This window comes from Phyllobates terribilis, unplaced genomic scaffold (assembly GCF_046119375.1).
Source record: "Phyllobates terribilis strain yellow unplaced genomic scaffold, ASM4611937v1 Scaffold_1__5_contigs__length_1240528914, whole genome shotgun sequence".
Taxonomy (NCBI): domain Eukaryota; kingdom Metazoa; phylum Chordata; class Amphibia; order Anura; family Dendrobatidae; genus Phyllobates; species Phyllobates terribilis.
Window position 1 is genome coordinate 35,715,479 of NW_027362761.1, and position 19,942 is coordinate 35,735,420.

General features: G+C 42.3%; 1 protein-coding gene across 2 annotated transcripts in view; it reads right to left on the minus strand.

Moving 5' to 3' along the window:
- Positions 1-18,954, minus strand: part of CERS1 (ceramide synthase 1) — a 68,034-nt gene extending 49,080 nt beyond the window's left edge. The window contains exons 1-3 of one of the 2 annotated variants that reach the window (XM_073651537.1): positions 18,619-18,954; positions 18,194-18,441; positions 3,823-3,982 (exon numbers count right to left, since the gene is read on the minus strand). In XM_073651537.1, coding sequence (XP_073507638.1) covers positions 3,823-3,982; positions 18,194-18,439 — 406 coding nt within the window. In that variant the 5' untranslated portion in view covers positions 18,440-18,441; positions 18,619-18,954. Of the gene's footprint in view, positions 1-3,822; positions 3,983-18,193 lie in introns of both variants that reach the window. The other variant, XM_073651530.1, reaches the window with a different exon arrangement.
- Positions 18,955-19,942: the final 988 nt, after the last annotated feature.

Below are 19,942 nucleotides of genomic sequence, written 5' to 3' on the forward strand. Positions count from 1 at the left end.
ATCACATGATACTTTTTATACATGTTGTCCTACTCCAAGCTGCATAGGCTTGAGAGCCAACTACCAATTAAGTAAATCTGGTGATGTGCATCTCTGTAATGAGGAGGGGTGTTGACTAATGACATCAACACCCTATATAAGGTGTGCATAATTATTAGGCAACTTCCTTTCCTTTGGCAAAATGGGTCAGAAGAGAGATTTGACGGGCTCTGAAAAGTCCAAAATTGTGAGATGTCTTGCAGAGGGATGCAGCAGTCTTGAAATTTCCAAACTTTTGAAGCGTGATCACCGAACAATCAAGCGTTTCATGGCAAACAGCCAACAGGGTCGCAAGAAGCGTGTTGGCCAAAAAAGGCGCAAAATAACTGCCCATGAATTGAGGAAAATCAAGCGTGAAGCTGCCAAGATGCCATTCGCCACCAGTTTTGCCATATTTCAGAGCTAGAACATTACTGGAGCATCAAAAGGCACAAGGTGTGCGATACTCAGGGACATGGCCAAGGTAAGGAAGGCTGAAAAACGACCACCTTTGAACAAGAAACATAAGATAAAACGTCAAGAATGGGCCAAGAAATATCTTAAGACTGATTTTTCAAAGGTTTTAAGGACTGATGAAATGAGAGTGACTCTTGATGGGCCAGATGGATGGGCCAGAGGCTGGATCAGTAAAGGGCAGAGAGCTCCACTCCGACTCAGACGCCAGCAAGGTGGAGGTGGGGTACTGGTATGGGCTGGTATCATCAAAGATGAACTTGTAGGACCTTTTCAGGTTGAGGATGGAGTGAAGCTCAACTCCCAGACCTACTGCCAGTTTCTGGAAGACAACTTCTTCAAGCAGTGGTACAGGAAGAAGTCGGTATCGTTCAAGAAAAACATGATTTTCATGCAGAACAATGCTCCATCACATGCATCCAACTACTCCACAGCGTGGTTGGCCAGGAAAGGTCTAAAAGAAGAAAAAATAATGACATGGCCCCCTTGTTCACCTGATCTGAACCCCATAGAGAACCTGTGGTCTATCATAAAATGTGAGATCTACAGGGAGGGAAAACAGTACACCTCTCGGAACAGTGTCTGGGAGGCAGTGGTGGCTGCTGCACGCAATGTTGATCGAAAACAGATCAAGCAACTGACAGAATCTAAGCATGGAAGGCTGCTGAGTGTCATCATAAAGAAAGGTGGCTATATTGATCACTAATCTTTTGGGTTTTTGTTTTTGCATGTCAGAAATGTTTATTTCTAAATTTTGTACACTGATATTGGTTTACCTGGTGAAAATAAAAAAGTGAGATGGGATTATATTTGGCTTTTATTAAGTTGCCTAATAATTCTGCACAGTAATAGTTACCTGCACAAACAGATATCCTCCAAAGATAGCCAAATATAAAAAAAAAAAACACTCCAACTTCCAAAAATATTAAGCTTGGATATTTATGAGTCTTTTGAGTTGATTGAGAACATAGTTGTTGATCAATAATAAAAATAATCCTCTAAAATACAACTTGCCTAATAATTCTGCACACAGTGTAGTGAAGATATAAGGATGGAGGGTATTGACACAAAGTCTGATAAATGTGACATAATTTGGTGGAGAAAATGAAGTTGCTGTTGTCTGGAGTGAAAACAGAAGGATTTTACTCTGTATTTAGGACAGGTCAGTGATTAGATAATCTCATCAGCCTCATAATTGATAGCTTCCCTTTAAAGGAGGCCTTATAGCTGGCCATGAGAAAATGAACTATTGATTATATCAGCTTTTCGTCTTAAATGGAACCTGGTCACCTTAGAAAACACTATTTACCTGCAGATATAGGGTTAATCTGCAGGTAAATAGCTTTACAATGCTTCCTGGCCGCTTTAATGAAAGTGCAACTGCAGAGATAAAATTAACATATTTCCTTCCTGTAGCCTCTGGCTTTTAGTCATTGGTGCATGTACGGTGCGGCTAACAGTCACCACTCATATCACCGCTCTATACCATGATCATCAGCTGTAATAAAGCCCCAGCACTTTGATTGACAGCCAACTCAGCGGTGCATATGTGCACAGCAAGCTGTCAATCAAAGAGCTGGGGAGTGATTACAGCTGACGATCATGGTACAGTGAACAGCGCTGCGAGCAGTGACTGCAGCCACTCCATGCATGCCCCCATGACTGAAAGACAGCGGCTACAGGGAGGAAATAAGTTCCTGGCAGGTAAATGGTGTTTTCCGAGGCCACAGGTTTCCTTAATTCTTTTTTTTTTTTGGCAATGTTTTTTTTTGTATTTTACATATCAGGATCTATATTAAAATAAAAAATAGAAATCCTGCAATTTTGATGTTGGCCACTGGGTTTTTTTTAGACTCTATATTCCATTTTTTTAGAAACTGACACATGTACATAGCGTCAATGGTTGGATCCTGATCTTTTGTATTGAAGTGTCTAATGAGCGTTCGCAAAGGTCATTGCGAAGGAAGAGGGAGCAGGGTCAGCTGTGACATTGCCTATTGTGATTGGTGGATCCTGTGTTATCAGCTGTGTATAGAGGGGTTACCTGAAATTGCATCCTGCCTCTGATAATTAAAAAAGTCTTGTTGTAAACTCTTCCTAAAACAACAGAAGGAGGGAATCTAAAAAAGCTCTAGTGGCCAGTGTGAATTGTTTTGTTTTAATAAACATTATAATAAAAAAAAAGTGCCATGCATTTTGATTCAAGGTGTTGGTCATAAGACCATATGCCTCGGCTCGGCAGGGCTTCACCACCTTATCCTATGGCCGCTGCCCTGTGCTGTGCTCCATATAGGGCTGTACAAGTCACCCGGCCTGCTGCCATGACATCATCTGCCTAGGCCTATTTAAGGCCCACTAAGACACACACCTTTGTATTGGTATTAAGACTTTCAATCCTGTTTGTCTTGCTGTGCACCTCTATTAACTCCTGGCCAGCATTTGCCTGCGTTGTTGTGGACTTTTCTCCTTCATGTCAGCTGTGGCCTCCAGTGTTCCAAGTCCTCGATGCATACGTGCCTTCCTGCTGCTACGTCTTGGACCTATGTGCCCACCGTGACCTGGGGCTTAGAAGACCCACATCACAAGGTAAGGATTCTGAATTGCTTATTTGTCTCCAGACTGTGACAATGTATCATTTCCAAATGGTGATTGGCCAATATGGTCCAAATCAATCATTTAGGCTGACATTATGTGCATGACTGCTTTTGATTTTTGCCCTAGCCAGAAAAAAAAACAATAGGTCTGGAAGCAAGTCATTTGTAAAGGAATCACCTACCAGAACATGCTCACTGGTGAAGTCTTCTACGAAGAGAGGCAGATGATATTTGAAACTATTCAACACAACACCTTCTCTGCCAAGAGCGCAGGTCTGACAGCTGTGCAGCCATTCACACAAAGCTTTTCATACATGAATGTCAGTAAGAAAGAGTCACAGCTGACTGCTGGCATAACTTGGTGGGTTTCTATCTTTCATGTGGCAGATGTCATGGACAGTAGACCTCAACAGCTGTGCTGCTTAGGAAAGATGAGTCTTAAAATCCTGATCCTGTAAAGAGGTCTTCATGCATGTGTTCAATCACATAGACTGAACTGTGCCACATTCCAGCATAGACCTTATGTAAATCATCATTGAGATACTACAGAGTAATTATCTTACATGGCCACTCAATGGGAAATCCCAACATCTACAGTCGGAAAATCTCATTATCTACAGATTGATACTTTTAGTAACCAAAATAGATATGGAATTTTGTAGCTGAAATCTACTTTTTTTTTACTAAAACCAAATCTGTCCTTTTGTTACATTTTAGGGTGACAAGGTTTACGTACCATGAAACGTAGAAGGGGGGTCATGAAAGAAGTTGTGTTCAGTGAAGAAAAGGAGGTAGAAACAGTAAGACCATGAACAACTGTAGAAGAGGAGTTTCCATGTACTCTCCGGGACCTTTTCTGCTTCTTTTGGCCGCAGGTGACACCATTTGATAAATGGCTGTAGGGGAAGGCAGAAATCTTGTTAATGCGTTTAAAAGGAGGGACCTGTCATGGTGTGGAATATTTAGTGCCTGTTGGATTAACCTGTGGAGTCAAAACATATGGCAAAAATGAGGTTTCTGAAAGCTCTCTAAGGCCTTATTCAGACATCAGTATTTTTCATGCATGCAAAAAATGGTGCCTGTGTCATCAGTGTTTTGGATCCATGTGTCATCAGTGTACGGTCCGTGTGTCCGTTTTTGTCATCAGGGTTTTTCATGGATAGATAAAGAAATAAATAAATTACAAAGCCTCTCTTATCCTTTGTAATGTTAAACACGGACAGCACACGGATGGCACAGGGACTGCACACATAAGGCATCCGTGCGCTATCTGTGATTTTCAAAGAGACTATAGACTTGTATTATCACTTTTCATCTGTGCTGCCAGAATAAACGGACATGTCTCCTTGAGTTTTGCATGGACACACGTTCTGTTAAAAAACCCTGACGTGTGAACAGCCCCATAGACTATAATGGGTACGTGTTGTATCCATGAAAAGCATAGGACACACACACACATGCAACACGGACATCTGAATGAGGCCTAAATGCAATAAGAAGGTAACTACATAAAAGAATACACGCAATAATGTCTGAAGCAGTGACTACGAGAATAGGTGATAAAAGCAGATAATTCACTAACTGCAATAAAATCCTACAAAGAAAACTACACATGAATTACACACATCTAAAAATGAAACAACATAACGTGGACCTAAAGGGGGTTCTGTGTTCTTCTGTTTGGTAGCTATGTTTAGGATTGGAGGTAATCATACCTCTTGTATCCCTCAGCAGTTTCCCTGTGCTGCTCTATGACCTAGGTCTAAAATTAGGATTTAGCTACTAGGAGATATAAACATGGGACACAGCACTCCCCGGCCATACTGCAGATCATCACGTTTTCTTCAGACACAGGCCATTGTAAATCATGCAAAGATTTTTTTTTACAACTACGTGGAAACATGTTATCTTCTCTCACACGTACTATTCCTGCAGTGGTATTGCTACAGTATCTACTTCTGCAGTTATTTTCAGCTTAATAATGGATGGACGGCATATTGAAAGTTCTAATGAAAAGCTAGAAAATGCAAATTCAACACTAGGAATCAACTCTCTTTATCTAGTACATTTAACAGATCATATTGGATCATGAAACAGCTGATCAGTCAATCATCCAATTACTTTTCAGCCTTTGAATATGAAAGGACTTTGTAAAACTTGCTATATTAAATTTGTAAAAGCACTTGAACAAAAGCTAATCACATATTGTTGGCTTTTTTCATAGTTATGTATTTGTACACTAGTACAATGGAATGGGAGAAAAAAAAACATTATATGGGTATGTGCAGTATCGTAACTAGAGTCCGATGGGCCCCGATCCAAGATTTGGACTGGGTCCCCCATCCTGATTATATATATGCTCCATTTTGGTGTATATGTCCCTCATCCTGGAATACATATATATCATGGCATCATGGTATACATGTTCCCCTTCCTGGCCCCATCCAGGTATATATATTCCCCATCCTGGTATACATGTCCCTTTATCCTGGGCCCTATGCTGGTATATACAGTATATCCCCCATCCTGATATATATATCACCCATCCTGGGCCCCATCCTGCTATATATGTCCCCTATCCTGGGCCCCATTCTGATATATATTATATCCCTTATCCTGGGCCCCATCCTGGTATATATATCCCCCAACCTGGTAAGTATGTTCCCCACCCTGAAATACACTGCTCAAAAAAATAAAGGGAACACTGAAATAACACATCCTAGATCTGAATGAATGAAATATTCTCATTGAATACTTTGCTCTGTACAAAGTTGAATGTGCTGACAACAAAATCACAGAAAAATCATCAATGGAAATCAAATTTATTAACCAATGGAGGCCTGGATTTGGAGTCACCCCCAAAAATAAAGTGGAAAACCACACTACAGGTTGATCCAACTTTGATGTAATGTCCTTAAAACAAGTCGAAATGAGGCTCAGTATTGTGTGTGGCCTCCACGTGTCTGTGTCACCTCCCTACAACGCCTGGGCATGCTCCTGATGAAGTTGCGGATGGTCTCCTGTGGGATCTCCTCCCAGACCTGGACTAAATCATCCGCCAACTCCTGGACAGTCTGTGGTGCAACATGACATTGGTGGATGGAGCGAGACATGATGTCCCAGATGTGCCCAATCGGATTCAGGTCTGGGGAACGGGCGGGCCAGTTCACAGCTTCAATGCCTTCATCTTGCAGGAACTGCTGACACACTCCAGCCACATGAGGTCTGGCATTGTCCTGCATTAGGAGGAACCCAGGGCCAACCGCACGAGCATATGGTCTCACAAGGGGTCTGAGGATCTCATCTCGGTACCTAATGACAGTCAGGCTACCTCTGGCGAGCACATGGAGGACTGTGCGGCCCTCCAAAGAAATGCCACCCCACACCATTACTGACCCACTGCCAAACCGGTCACGATGAAGAATGTTGCAGGCAGCAGATCGCTCTCCACGGCGTCTCCAGACTCTGTCATGTCTGTCACATGTGCTCAGTGTGAATCTGCTTTCATCTGTGAAGAGCACAGGGCTCCAGTGGAGACTTTACCAATCCTGGTGTTCTGTGGCAAATGCCAAGCGTCCTGCACGGTGTTGGGCTGTGAGCACAACCCCCATCTGTGGAGGTCGGGCCCTCATACCACCCTCATGGAGTCGGTTTCTAACCGTTTGTGCAGACACATGCACATTGTGGCCTGCTGGAGGTCATTGTGCAGGGCTCTGGCAGTGCTCCTCCTGTTCCTCCTTGCACACAGGTGGAGGTAGTGGTCCTGCTGCTTGGTTGTTGCCCTCCTATGGCCCCCTCCACATCTCCTGGTGTACTGGCCTGTCTCCTGGTAGCGCCTCCAGCCTCTGGACACTATGCTGACAGACACAGCAAACCTTCTTAACACAGCTCGCATTAATATGCCATCCTGGATGAGCTGCACTACCTGAGCAACTTCTGTGGGTTGTAGAGTCCGTCTCATGCTACCATGAATGTGAAAGCACAACCAACATTCAAAAGTGACCAAAACATCAGCCATAAAGCATTGGTACTGAGATGTGGTCTGTGGTCCCCACCTGCAGAACCACTCCTTTATTGAGGATGTCTTGATAATTGCCAATAATTTCCATCTATTGTCTATTCCATTTGCACAACAGCATGTGAAATTGATTGTCAATCAGTGTTGCTCTCTAAGTGGACAGTTTGATTTCACAGAAGTTTGATTTATTTGGAGTTATATTCTGTTGTTTAAGTGTTCCCTTTATTTTTTTGAACAGTGTATTTGTCCCTTATGCTGGGCCCCATCTTCGTATATACAGTACAGACCAAAAGTTTGGACACATATTCTCATTTAAAGATTTTTCTGTATTTTCATTTGTACATTCACACTGAAGGCATCAAAACTATCAATTAACACATGTGGAATTATATACTTAACAAAAAGGTGTGAAACAACTGAAAATATGTCTTATATTCTAGGTTCTTCAAAGTAGCCTCCTTTTGCTTTGATGACTGCTTTGCACACTCTTGGCATTCTCTTGATGAGCTTCAAGAGGTAGTCACCGGAAATGGTTTTCACTTCACAGGTGTGCCCTGTCTGGTTTAATAAGTGTGATTTCTTGCCTTATAAATGGGGATGGGACCATCAGTTGTGTTGTGCAGAAGTCAGGTGGATACACAGCTGATAGTCCTACTGAATAGACTGTTAGAATTTGTATTATGGCAAAAAAAAAGCAGCTAAGTAAAGAAAAACGAGTGGCCATCATTACTTTAATAAATGAAGGTTAGTCAGTCCGAAAAATTGGGCAAACTTTAAAAGTGTCCCCAAGTGCAGTTGCAAAAACCATCAAGTACTACAAAGAAACTGGCTCACATGAGGACCGCCCCAGGAAAGGAAGACCAAGAGTCACCTCTGCTTCTGAGGATAAGTTTATCCGAGTCACCAGCCTCAGAAATCGCAGGTTAACAGCAGCTCAGATTAGAGACCAGGTCAATGCCACACAGAGTTCTAGCAGAAGACACATATCTCCAACAACTGTTAAGAGGAGACTTTGTGCAGCAGGTCTTCATGGTAAAATAGCTGCTAGGAAACCACTGCTAAGGACAGGCAACAAGCAGAAAAGACTTGTTTGGGCTAAAGAACACAAGGAATGGACATTAGACTAGTGGAAATCTGTGCTTTGGTCTGATGAGTCCAAATTTGAGATCTTTGGTTCCAACCACCATGTCTTTGTGCGACGCAGAAAAGGTGAACGAATGGACTCTAAATGCCTGGTTCCCACCGTGAAGCATGGAGGAGGAGGTGTGATGGTGTGGGGGTGCTTTGCTGGTGACACTGTTGGGGATTTATTCAAAATTTAAGGCATACTGAACCAGCATGGCTACCACAGCATCTTTCAGCGGCATGCTATTCCTTCCGGTTTGCGTTTAGTTGGACCATCATTTATTTTTCAACAGGACAATGACCCCAAATACACCTCCAGGCTGTGTAAGGGCTATTTGACCAAGAATGAGAGTGATGGGGTGCTACGCCAGATGACCTGGCCTCCACAGTCACCAGACCTGAACCCAATCGAGATGGTTTGGGGTGAGCTGGACCGCAGAGTGAAGGCAAAAGGGCCAACAAGTGTTAAGCATCTCTGGGAACTCCTTCAAGATTGTTGGAAGACCATTTCCGCTGACTACCCCTTGAAGCTCATCAAGAGAATGCCAAGAGTGTGCAAAGCAGTCATCAAAGCAAAAGGTGGCTACTTTGAAGAACCTAAAATATAAGACATATTTTCAGTTGTTTCACACTTTTTTGTTAAGTATATAATTCCACATGTGTTAATTCATAGCTTTGATGCCTTCAGTGTGAATGTACAGTTTTCATAGTCATGAAAATACAGAAAAATCTTTAAATGAGAAGGTGTGTCCAAACTTTTGGTCTGTACTGTATATCCCCCATCCTGGTATTATATATATATCCCCAATCCTGGTATACATATCCCCCATCCTGGTATATATGTTCCCCATCCTGGTATATATATCCTCCATCCTGGTATATATCCCTCGTTCTGCAGCTTTAATGCATTGAAAAAAAATAAACCGTTACACTCACCTCCTATCCGCACCCCCGCAACACGGCATTCTCTTCTGAAGCTGGCAGCTGACTTAAGCGTGCAAGCGACGGGAGCGCATGACATCACTGCACAGTCACTTGCATGCCGATGTCAGTTGCTGGCCTCTGATTGGCCGTCAGCATATATTGCAGCGCACGGACCCGACGGGTCTCTGCGCTGCAATACACTTCAGCTGAATGCGCGTCCAAGGATGCACATCCAGTTGAAGATTGTGCTGACTTTGGTGAGCCCCCACCTTCATGGGCTCGGTCGCGACCTTTGCGAACGTGGTCATTACGCCCCTATGTATGTGCCCACATTTAGTATTGCAGCATATTTTTCTGCGGAAAAAAAAAAAACAGTTTTAGGTAAAAACAGGAAAAATTTGTGTACTTTTTATATGTTTTTACTTGTGTTTTTACTATTCAATTGAACAGTTGAAAAAAGAGGCAAAAACGCTGAAAAAGTTGACATGCTGCAAATTTGAAAAAATGCTATGAGGATTCAAATCTGGCAGGAAAAAATAAGCAGCACGTGTTTGAGATGTAAGACATCTCATTCTCTTTGCATGTTTTCCACGGTAAAAATATGTGGAAAAAAAAAGCAATGTGTGGACAAGTTGTATATGTGACTTTCATTAATGCTATATTTATTATACATGTTAAGGAGTTTCTAAGTATAAGTGATCAAAAATGCGAGACCCAATCTACCAATGGCATGGTAACTTTAACGCTTGTTTCATATTTTGTTTGGACATGCTAGCTAATTTGCTTTTTTCCTTTATGTTCGTTCATGACAAAAACTTATTCTCCACTACTGGACAACCCTCGCTTAATTAATTCAGCATCCATTGAAAATAAAAATAGTGTATACAGCCTTTACTATTTCATCAGAGCAGATGTCCGCTGTGATGAAATATGGATGAGCTGCAGCCAATCAGTGGTCTCTGATTGGTAGCAGCGGTCACATGACCCAACAAGGTCATGTCACATGCCGGTAACAACAGCACCGATATCACTGGAACAGCGCACCTGCGGGAGGTGAGTATAGATTGTTTTTTTTATGGGGCCCTGAATTGAATAAGCAGGGTTTGTTCAAGATTATTGTAAGTGTTTTTGCTATGTATACCCCCTTTTTGACATGTAAAGCGCCATGGAATAAATGGCGCTATAATAATAAATAATAATAATAATAGTGGACAGCCTCCTTAACTTTGGGGAACCCTTTATATACTTTACATGACTAACATTGGCAATGTATTTAGTGTGCGCTCTCCAAACCACTGGTATATAGTAGAAGACTTGAGATATCGGTTAGCGTGTGAGAAGGAAGGTATTAGCTTATGTCACTTTAGGTCATGTCACTTACAAAACAAATGGCTCATTGTTGCAAATGGAAACTGTTAAGTGGTAAAGGATGTTAGGTTGTTAAACATCAGGCTTTGAAAGTCAATGTCAGTGCTGTATACAGAACTTCATTACCTAACAATGTGATTAAATAAGATACATCTGTGTACCTCCTGTTTGTCTGCCTATCTATACAGCTGAAAATACAAGCCATATATTTAAAAAGAATACAAAACTGCATGTGTTTCTAAAGCAGTCTTACCCTAGTTAGCATAGATGATAACTTTTAATGATGCACATAAGACCAGGTTCACATTTATCATTGTGCTCTACGCTGAGCACTGCATCTGAGATTCCGTCTAAATTCCAGAAAAACTGAATTTAGATTAAATCCCCAACGGAGCTATTTAGTGTAATGTAGCAGAGGCACTTTGGACTCTGTTCCAGCAGTGTCCATCTTTTTATGCAGACAAAAGTATGGTCTACCATGCTATTGTGTCTGCCTAATAAAGACAGACACTACCAGATCAGAGGCCAAACGAAGGGTAAACAGAATGGCTCGGTCGGGGGTTCCATCTTAATCCCATTTTTCAGGGATTTGATGGAAAACCCAGAGCAAGAGCTCACTGTAAAGCACCGTATAATTGTGAAATAAAACTAACCCTTTACGGGTGGTCATATACAATAAATAAAAGTTGGCTGAATGTTTGTCTAGTCAAAGCATCCATATACTGTGCTCAGCATAAATGAGTACACCCCCTTTGAGAAGTAAGATTTCAATCAATATCTCACTGAACGCAAGAACAATTTCCAAACTTTTGACAAGCTTGAGAAAACATTTTTTCAACCCATAACATTAAAGTAAGGTTAATAATATAACTTTCACTACAAAATTTTCAGTTTTACTCAAATTGCTGATGCAAAAATTAATATACTCCACTTCAAAAACAACTACATCTAGTATTTTCTATGACCTCTGTGAGTTTTAAGGACAGCACCAAGTCCTCTAGGCATGGAATGAACAAGTATCTTTTTCCATTTTTCAAGAACGATCTATTTTATAACCTGGATGCTGGATGGAGAGTGATGTTCAACTTGTCTCATCAGAATTTCCCATAGGTGTTCAGTTGGGTTCAGATCTGGAGACAGACTTGGCCACGGAATCACTTTCACTGTTCTTCATCTTCAGAAATGCAACAGTGACCTTAGATGTGTGTTTTGGATTATTGTCAAGTTGGAAAAGTGCACATCCACCAAGGGCACAGAGTGATGGTAGCATCTTCTCTTTCAGTATACAGCAGTACATCTGTTCATTCATGATACCATCAATGAAATGTAGCTCCCTGACACCAGAAGCACTCATGTAGCCCCACATAAGGACACTGCCACCACCATGTTTCACTGTAGGGACCATAGATTTTTCATTGTACCCCTCACTTTTGTGACGCCATACAGTTTTGAAGCCACCAGTCCCAAAAACATTTATCTTTGTCTCATCGCTCTAGGTCATAAAGTCCCAATAGCTTTCATATTTTTCAGCATGGGCCCTGACAAATTATAGGTGGGCTTTTGTGTGCATGGGCTTTAGGAGGCTTCCTTCATAGACGACACCCATGCATGCCATTCCTCTGCAGTCTACACTGTATTTTGTCATGGGAAACACTCGTTTGATTTCTACTTCTATAGCTAACTACACTGAACTTGCATGTCGATTTTCTTCAACCCTTCTCATCAGAAGATACTCCTTTTTAGGTGCTAACTTCCGTGGTTGGCCTAAACGCCTCTGTGAGACTGTTTCAGTTCCATTTTTGTTGAATTTTTGATTCTTTTTTGCTGCAGTATTTTGACTGATAACACAGGTCTACAAAAATTTTTTTTTCAGGTGCTAAGGTTTTTTTGAATGGATTTAGGGTATCTTGAGGGTGCTGAATTAAAAAATCCCATTACTTTTGCTGAATTGGTTCTAGTTTTTAAGATAATTCATCCATGAAAATAATGCATGCCCCTAATGCGACTTGTGTGGGATAACAAATGCAATATCTTTTGGTCTGTCTTTTGATTGTTTAACAGTGTCTTAGGTAATGAAATATCCCATAAAATAATTTTGTATTACAATTTGTAGCCTTACAATGCTATAAAATCGACTTTTTAAAGCCAGAATTCTACTGTAATTAATTAACTATTAAATATATCAGAAACTAGAGCCAATCTGGCAAAACCAAAGTCATATTCTTAATCAGCACCATAAACTTAATATAAAACCGTTCAAACATCAGTGGCACAAAAATCACTGTATACCAGTGTAAGTAAAGCTCTGCTGATCTTCTTGTAGCCTTCACCTTTCTTGTGAATGTTGTTGTCTAAACGTTGGCTTTGCTCCTATGACTTTCAATGGGGTGTACTCATTTTGGAAACACAGTTTTGAATGAATTTGTTAGAAAAATTGCTTTTTTGAGTGTGCAAAATAACAAATCTTGTTTGCAATCAATGGCCTAAATTTGTGGGAGTATTTTGTAGAATGGTATCCCAGAGTAAATGTTGATTCTGAAAGGAAACTAAAAGGTTTTCTGAGGAATCTGTTGGGGTATACTCATTTATGCTGAGCACTGCATGTTAGATCACTTAATGTCCGGAAGTAAATCTAAAAGGACAAAAGAGCTTTCATGGAAAGAATTTTTGTGCATTAGCTATGTGACCTAAATACAGCCATCTACTACTATTGGACAAAAATATCAAATAAACACAACTTTTTCAGAAGATGATAGTTTGATAAAAAGCTCATTCATTGTATTGTTAAAAATCTTCCCAACATACTTTAGTTCTGGAACAAATCTTTGGTCCAATGTGTCCTAGTACCTCATACTTGTGACCGTCATTATTGCATTGGCAATTATTTTTTGTCTAGTTTTGTTTTTCTCGCTTTTCCTTCGTGTGCATCGTATTCATCTTTTAATTTGCACTTTTTGAAGTCAATTTTATATGTATTCACCAGGTTTTTTTTCTTTTAGTGCCACTGTGGGCAGAGTTTAAGGTTTCCAGATGTTTTTGGCCAATTTGTCATCATGCCACTTTTTTTGAAAGATTGCAAAATCTGGTGCAAATGTACTTTAATCTCCTTCCTGTATTGATTTTATGTCCACCTGAAATTTTTGTGCAATTTTTGCGACACTGTAGCAGAATATGCAACATTTTGCGCTAGAAAGCCGCAAAGCAGGTTAAAAACAGAGATAAAGAGCAATTTTAATTTTGCGAAAAATCCATGAACTGAATTTTATGAATATGGCGCACAATACTGTCAATGAATATGTCAAGACAAGAAAAAGTAACTTAAAAAAATAATCACAAATAATGAATTAGGTGCACTATCTATACACGATCCACCACAATGCTGGCTGGTTTGAATGTAAAAAAAGCATCCTACGTAAAGCAGGAGGATTACAGTAAAGATACAATATCAATATCTGCAGGACTCCTTGCATGCGTGCTTACGTCAGTCACAGCGCAGCAGGCGTGAAGTGTCACTACATTATGCCTGCTGAACAAAACCTCAGTTCTCACAGTGCGCAGACTAGAGAAGTGCGTTGGGAAAATGGGAGAGAGGTTGGTCGTTTTTTTTTTATTAGTAAGTACCTGTAGGTGGCTGCTAGGATCATAATATTGTGTGGGGGGGCCATCATATTGTATGGAGTTTTGAGGGGTGGACATCATACTCTGTGGGGGGGGGCTCTCTTACTAAGCTGTGGGTGCCATCATACTGTGTGTGGGGTCTAACATACTGTGTAGAAGCCATCATAATGTGTGTGGGGGTCATAACACTGTGTGGGGAGCTGAGGGGGACATCATACTGTGTGGGGAGCTGAAGTGGACATACCGTGTGGGGAGTTATCATACAGTGTGGAGGCCTGTGAAAAAGCATCATACTTTCTTGAGGGGCTCTGATTGTCATAATATTGTGTGGGGGATCATAGTACTGTGTGGGATGTCGTGGGGGCCATAATCCTGTGTGGTCAGGTGGTGGGAGCATCATAATGTGTGGGAGGAGGGGGAAGCATACTGTGTGGAGGAGCTGTGGGGGCCATCATACTGTGTGGTGAACTGTGGAGGTTTTAAACTATGTGGGGGTCATTATACTGCAGATGAGGTCACTGTGGGCATCATACTGTGTTGGGGGTCATTGGGGGCCTCATGATGTGGGAGGGGAAATTTGGGGGTATGGCTGTGTTTTGATTGGCCAGCATTGGAGGATAAAAAGCAGAAGTTATTTAGTATATATGCCCAGTTGGATGAAGGGAAAATTTGCTTCTCTATTATTGGGGGGCATAACTTGGGAATGGGAACAGACGGACACAGAAGAAAAACTGTTCCAGAATCAGTGGAATAGCAGTACTTGAATTGAAAGGTCCTCTTTACATATAAACAGGTAATAGGTTAGCCGAATAGGAGCCACATTCTGCAGTGAGGGGATCCAGAGAGGAGGACCGCAAAATAAGGTAAGTTCATATAGGGTTATCTAGGTGAGGCAACCCCTTTAATTTACAAGCTGAGATGACCTACAAGGTTTTGACTTGTTTTGCTCTTGTATTCAAACTATTTTGCTGGATGTATTTGTATGGTAGGAACAGACGCTTAGCAGTGTAGAGTTACACATCCTCCGACAGATCAATGTGCTACCACTAGGTGACTATAGAAACCCTGTGGGATGCTAAAGTTGCTATGGGTGAATGTTCTGCAGCTGCAACCATTTAGTTCTCCTCTGTTAAATCCCTTCTCCACCCCCTGTGATTTTGGCTGGAGGTGAAAGTCTTGCTATGCTTCTGTGCACAAAGTAGTAAGAGGGCAGGAATTCACATTTGTCTATGCGAGGACAAGGAAGAACAGTCATGCCCGGGTTTTAAAGACTGAATAAAGGACAATGACATTACAAATACTTGGCCATGTTTTCTAATGAGTCAGGATGTTGTTCTGAATTTAGATGTGTAATATCTGTGCATCACTCTCTGCTGTAATACATGAGAGATAATGGGGCACATACATGATGTCAAATTTACCAGACCCGTGCCAAGTCGACACATGGATGGCACATGTATGTACGGAATGGCAATACAAGGCTTCATCAAAATAGAGAACATTCTTGCAATCTGTGTACATCCAAGCTAAATGAGATCACAAAATGGATCCATTACATTGTATATACATATATAGACACATTTTAAAAAAATATATATGTGCCCGGTGCTTCTGTTCACACTATCATAATGGTCAGTTCTGTCAGGTGTCCATTACTTTTGAAACCAGAACTAAGGTGAAGGTTGAGAAGAAGGGAACACTTTTTTTTTGCAAAGTGAAGAATAGAGGTGCAGAATAGATTGAAGCTGCAAGAGATAGAGAACCTTATTAAAGGGGTCGTCCATCCTTCAGACAAAAATCTACAGTCACTCTATGTGCCAAATCGTTCCCGCATGAATGTGGTCACGTGCCCACTCTCATCCGTCTTCTCTCAATTCACTTCAATAGAGAGCAGCCGGGTGAGACAAGCCGTCCCATGACCGCACGTGTGTAAATCGCATACATCCAGTCACATGACCAACAACTAGCACAAGGAATCGTGACAGTGTGCACCACATGCTGTCAAGATTCAGCAGTCAGGCCCTTTAAAGAGGAACTATCACCAAATGTAACTTTCTAGTAGTAACTAATCCATTATTTTGACTAGTTGTTTTGGATCGATAGAGGCCTCTTTGAAAGTCAGTATCTATCCAAAACCCTTTTTTTATATCACCTTGTTTCTTCCAAAGAAGTATCTTGTGGTTGGCACAACTTCTCCGGGTTCTCTCTTCTCTGCGCGTCCTTCTAATGCGCATGCACTCTTCTCCTGTCATTCGTCCAAATACCGCTCTCTCTGTTCTACACAGTAGTAGTTGTTGCCCTGCTGGAGGCCATAGTTTTACTTTACTAATACAGGTGTCACTGATGCTTGCCACCCTTCTAAACACTGCTCTGTACGTTATAACATCGAGATCGCGCTGTTAAAGGCCGAGAGCTCACTTTAGAGTATTGAGTGTACATATGGGCGAATGGCTTTGTGCCTGTCAATTAGAGATGAGCAGATCATTATTGCAAGCTCGGTCCACGGTCCAGGTCAGTGCTCTCTGGCTGTGGATAGGAGCTGCGCAAATTTCCTAAGCTTCCAGATTCCCCATCATGGCGTTTGATCCGCCGGCCTGGCATGACCTCATCTCTACGGTGCACAGGTGGTGTCTCGCCAGCCCGGCTAATCATAAGCTCAGCCTGGGATCCTGAAGTGATTCGGGCAACTCCGGTCCACAGCCAGAGAGCACTGACCTGGACCGTGGACTGAGCTTGCAAAAATTATCTGCTCATCTCTAATTGACAGACATGCAAAGTGAAGAGCAGCGGAGCGTCAGTGACACTTGTATTAATAAAGTATAACAATGGCCCCCAAAGCATTTTCTGCCCTAAACACTGTGCTCCCACTAGCTAGTGTGAGACCGCATTCTTTAGGGCATACAATCATCCATAGTAAAATGCAGCGGAGCATCAGTGACGCCTGCATTAAAGGGGTTGTCCAGGTTTAGCACGAAAGTCTTCAGTCACTGTATGTAACTATAGTGTTGTGAATCCTCACATTGTGCATAGTGCATGCTGTCAGGAATCTCCGGTTCCGGCAGCGAGACTGGACGGTCATGAGACCGCAAATAAAAGATATGCATACTTTTGTCCTCATTCCGACTAGACGTGCTGCCTCACTCAATTCACTTATATTGAGCGAAGCCGTGCATGTCTAGTCGGAATGTGACCGAACATCACATACTTTCAGTTACATGACCGCCCGCTCCTGGCAAAGGAGAATCCTCACAGCGTACGCTATGCACAATGTGAGGATTCACAAGTCTGCAGTCAAATGCAAAATATGAAATCTTTTAAAGCTGGTGGGGGAGGAGGGTCTGCACCAAAAATCTGAGTGGTGGCAGGAAAATTTGTTATTAAGATTCCTGCGGTTTACATCCATTATTTGCATCGTTTTTCCATTTTCCCCAATGTTTTATACCCATACATTTAAATAAGTGAAAAGTGCTGAAAGAATTGACATGCTGCGCCTTAGCAAAAACACAGCAGGGAGGAATACATATGGGAAAAAAAAAACAGATTTCTGAGATCTGATTATGTTGGTACTGTGAAACACTCCATATTTAACACACCAAATACACTTAGGTAAAAAACGCAGCAAAAATACCATGTGTGAACATACCCTAAGGAGTCCCGATGTGTGTCTAGCAGAAAATAACAGGTGTAGGACCAGGTCTGTATTAAGTAGCTAGTGAGATGGCGCCTACACATGGACAAAGCCCTGGTAACTTTGTATTAGTAGGTGTTTAGTCATCCGAGCGCCATGAAGTGGGCAATTCCATGAGTTCTGTCATATAATGAGCTTGGTGGCAGTAAGTACTGTAGTGTTTTATTAGGCGGTATTGTAGGGTGTGCCACCAAGGTCTACTCTTCAGGTACACATAAGAGAAGCAAACATACAGTTCTGTACTATACCAGTGTGACTGAGGAGGATGGCGACCTAAAGCTCTGTGTTGGCACATGTGCCTACTGCTCCTGTCCTCACACATGAACTCTCAGCTCTCGGACACATGGCTCATATAACCACACTTACTTGGAAGATCCATGTCGTAGTTGCCATGCGCAGACCAGTCCATGCCAGGGCACATAAAATGACACCCAACAGCTCCATCCAGGTGAAATTGGCATGAGCTTGTAATATGTCCCATGATGATGCCAAGCCACAGTCTTTGCATTCCTGCAAGGCTCCAATGAATTGTCTACCACTTTGAATGAGAAGGTCCACATAACCCAGAGAAGATGGCATCTCCACATGTTGTATTTTATGTCCTGGCTCCATGACTGGCAGAAGAATTTAGAATGATATTATTATGAAACGCCCGCTCCTTTTAGGATTAACACATGAATTGCTGTAAAGACAAGGATGTCCATGAAGACCTACCCTTGCATGAAGGATAGAGGGGTGGCCCTGGCATCAGCTGCCTTGGGCAGTAAGTGGGTGCCCCTTCCCGGCCTTACCTTCTGCACATCTGGAAGATGGCTATATGTGATACAGGGGGCCAGGCAGACAGGATGATGCCTATGGAAGATGGGGAGTTCCGCTCAGCAGCAGCCCCCAGGCTTTCTGGAGCTGGGGGAGGAGGGGGCAGCTGGTGCAGTGAATCTCCCTGATTGGCAGGATCCAGCAGGGAGGAGAGGTCAGATCCACTAGGAGGAATGGCCGCGGATGGGCACCGGGCGCCGGAGAGGATGGTGCATCAGGGCGCAGGGGTCCGCACAGCTGTCAGCGCAGCCTTGCTAGCTAGCTAGTCACAGCACGTTTGAATGGAGGGAGGGGAGAAGAGGGACGGATTGTCGGGCGACCAATCACCGGCGCCCAAGTGATGTCAGATCCTTCAAGTTACTCCTCAGTCATGTAATGGGCATGAGATGCGTGTGCCCGTGCCCTCCACTCACAGGCATCGTCCACACCTGCCGTTAGTGTCTGCCACACTCGTTTCATTTACCCCTTCAGTGCCAGAGTATAATAGCCTTGGCTCTCACACATGACCTGTATTTAATGCAGTATTTGACGCCAATGTTAAGAATGACTAGTGGAGAAAGGGACATCCATAAGAAAGATTCCACTCCCCCCTTCCAAATCCACTCAGGACTTTGGTTTCAAAAACCGCATCATCAAAACCGCTGGTGAGAAAGCGACCGCGGCGTGGTTTATCTGGTGAATATTCATTCAAAAAGCATCCGCTTCAGAGAACCGCAAGCTGTACACAGTGATTATTCAGGGCTTATTGTCCTATGACACGTTACAGACCTAAAATCTGCACCACAGGTATATTACGCTCTGTGTGAATGGGTTTGGGTAAAATGCACTGGTTTTGTGATACGCTGTGGATTTTCCATCACCAAATGTGAAAAATCCACAGCATATCCTTCACCGGTGGACCTACACATAGGCCCATTTAGAATGGCTGGCTGCGGCTATTAGGCGACTGACGATCATCTACACGCAATCCTATCAGCGGTCATTTAGCCCCTTCCCATCCAAGGCAATTTTTTGGTTTTTACCTTTTCATTTTTTTCCTTTCATTTCCCTTTAGCATAGCCGTATGAGGGCTTGTTTGTTTTTTTGCGAAACGAGCTGTAGTTCTTAATGACACCAATCATCTTACTATACAATGTACAGAATAATGAGAAAAAGATTCCAAATGAGATGAAAAAAAGAAAATTCTGCCACTCTTTTTTGTTTTTACAGCATTTATTATATACTAACTTTATTCTTCAGGTCAGAACAATTACGGTGATATTAAATTTGCACTTTATGAGGTAATTACTCTGGAACGCT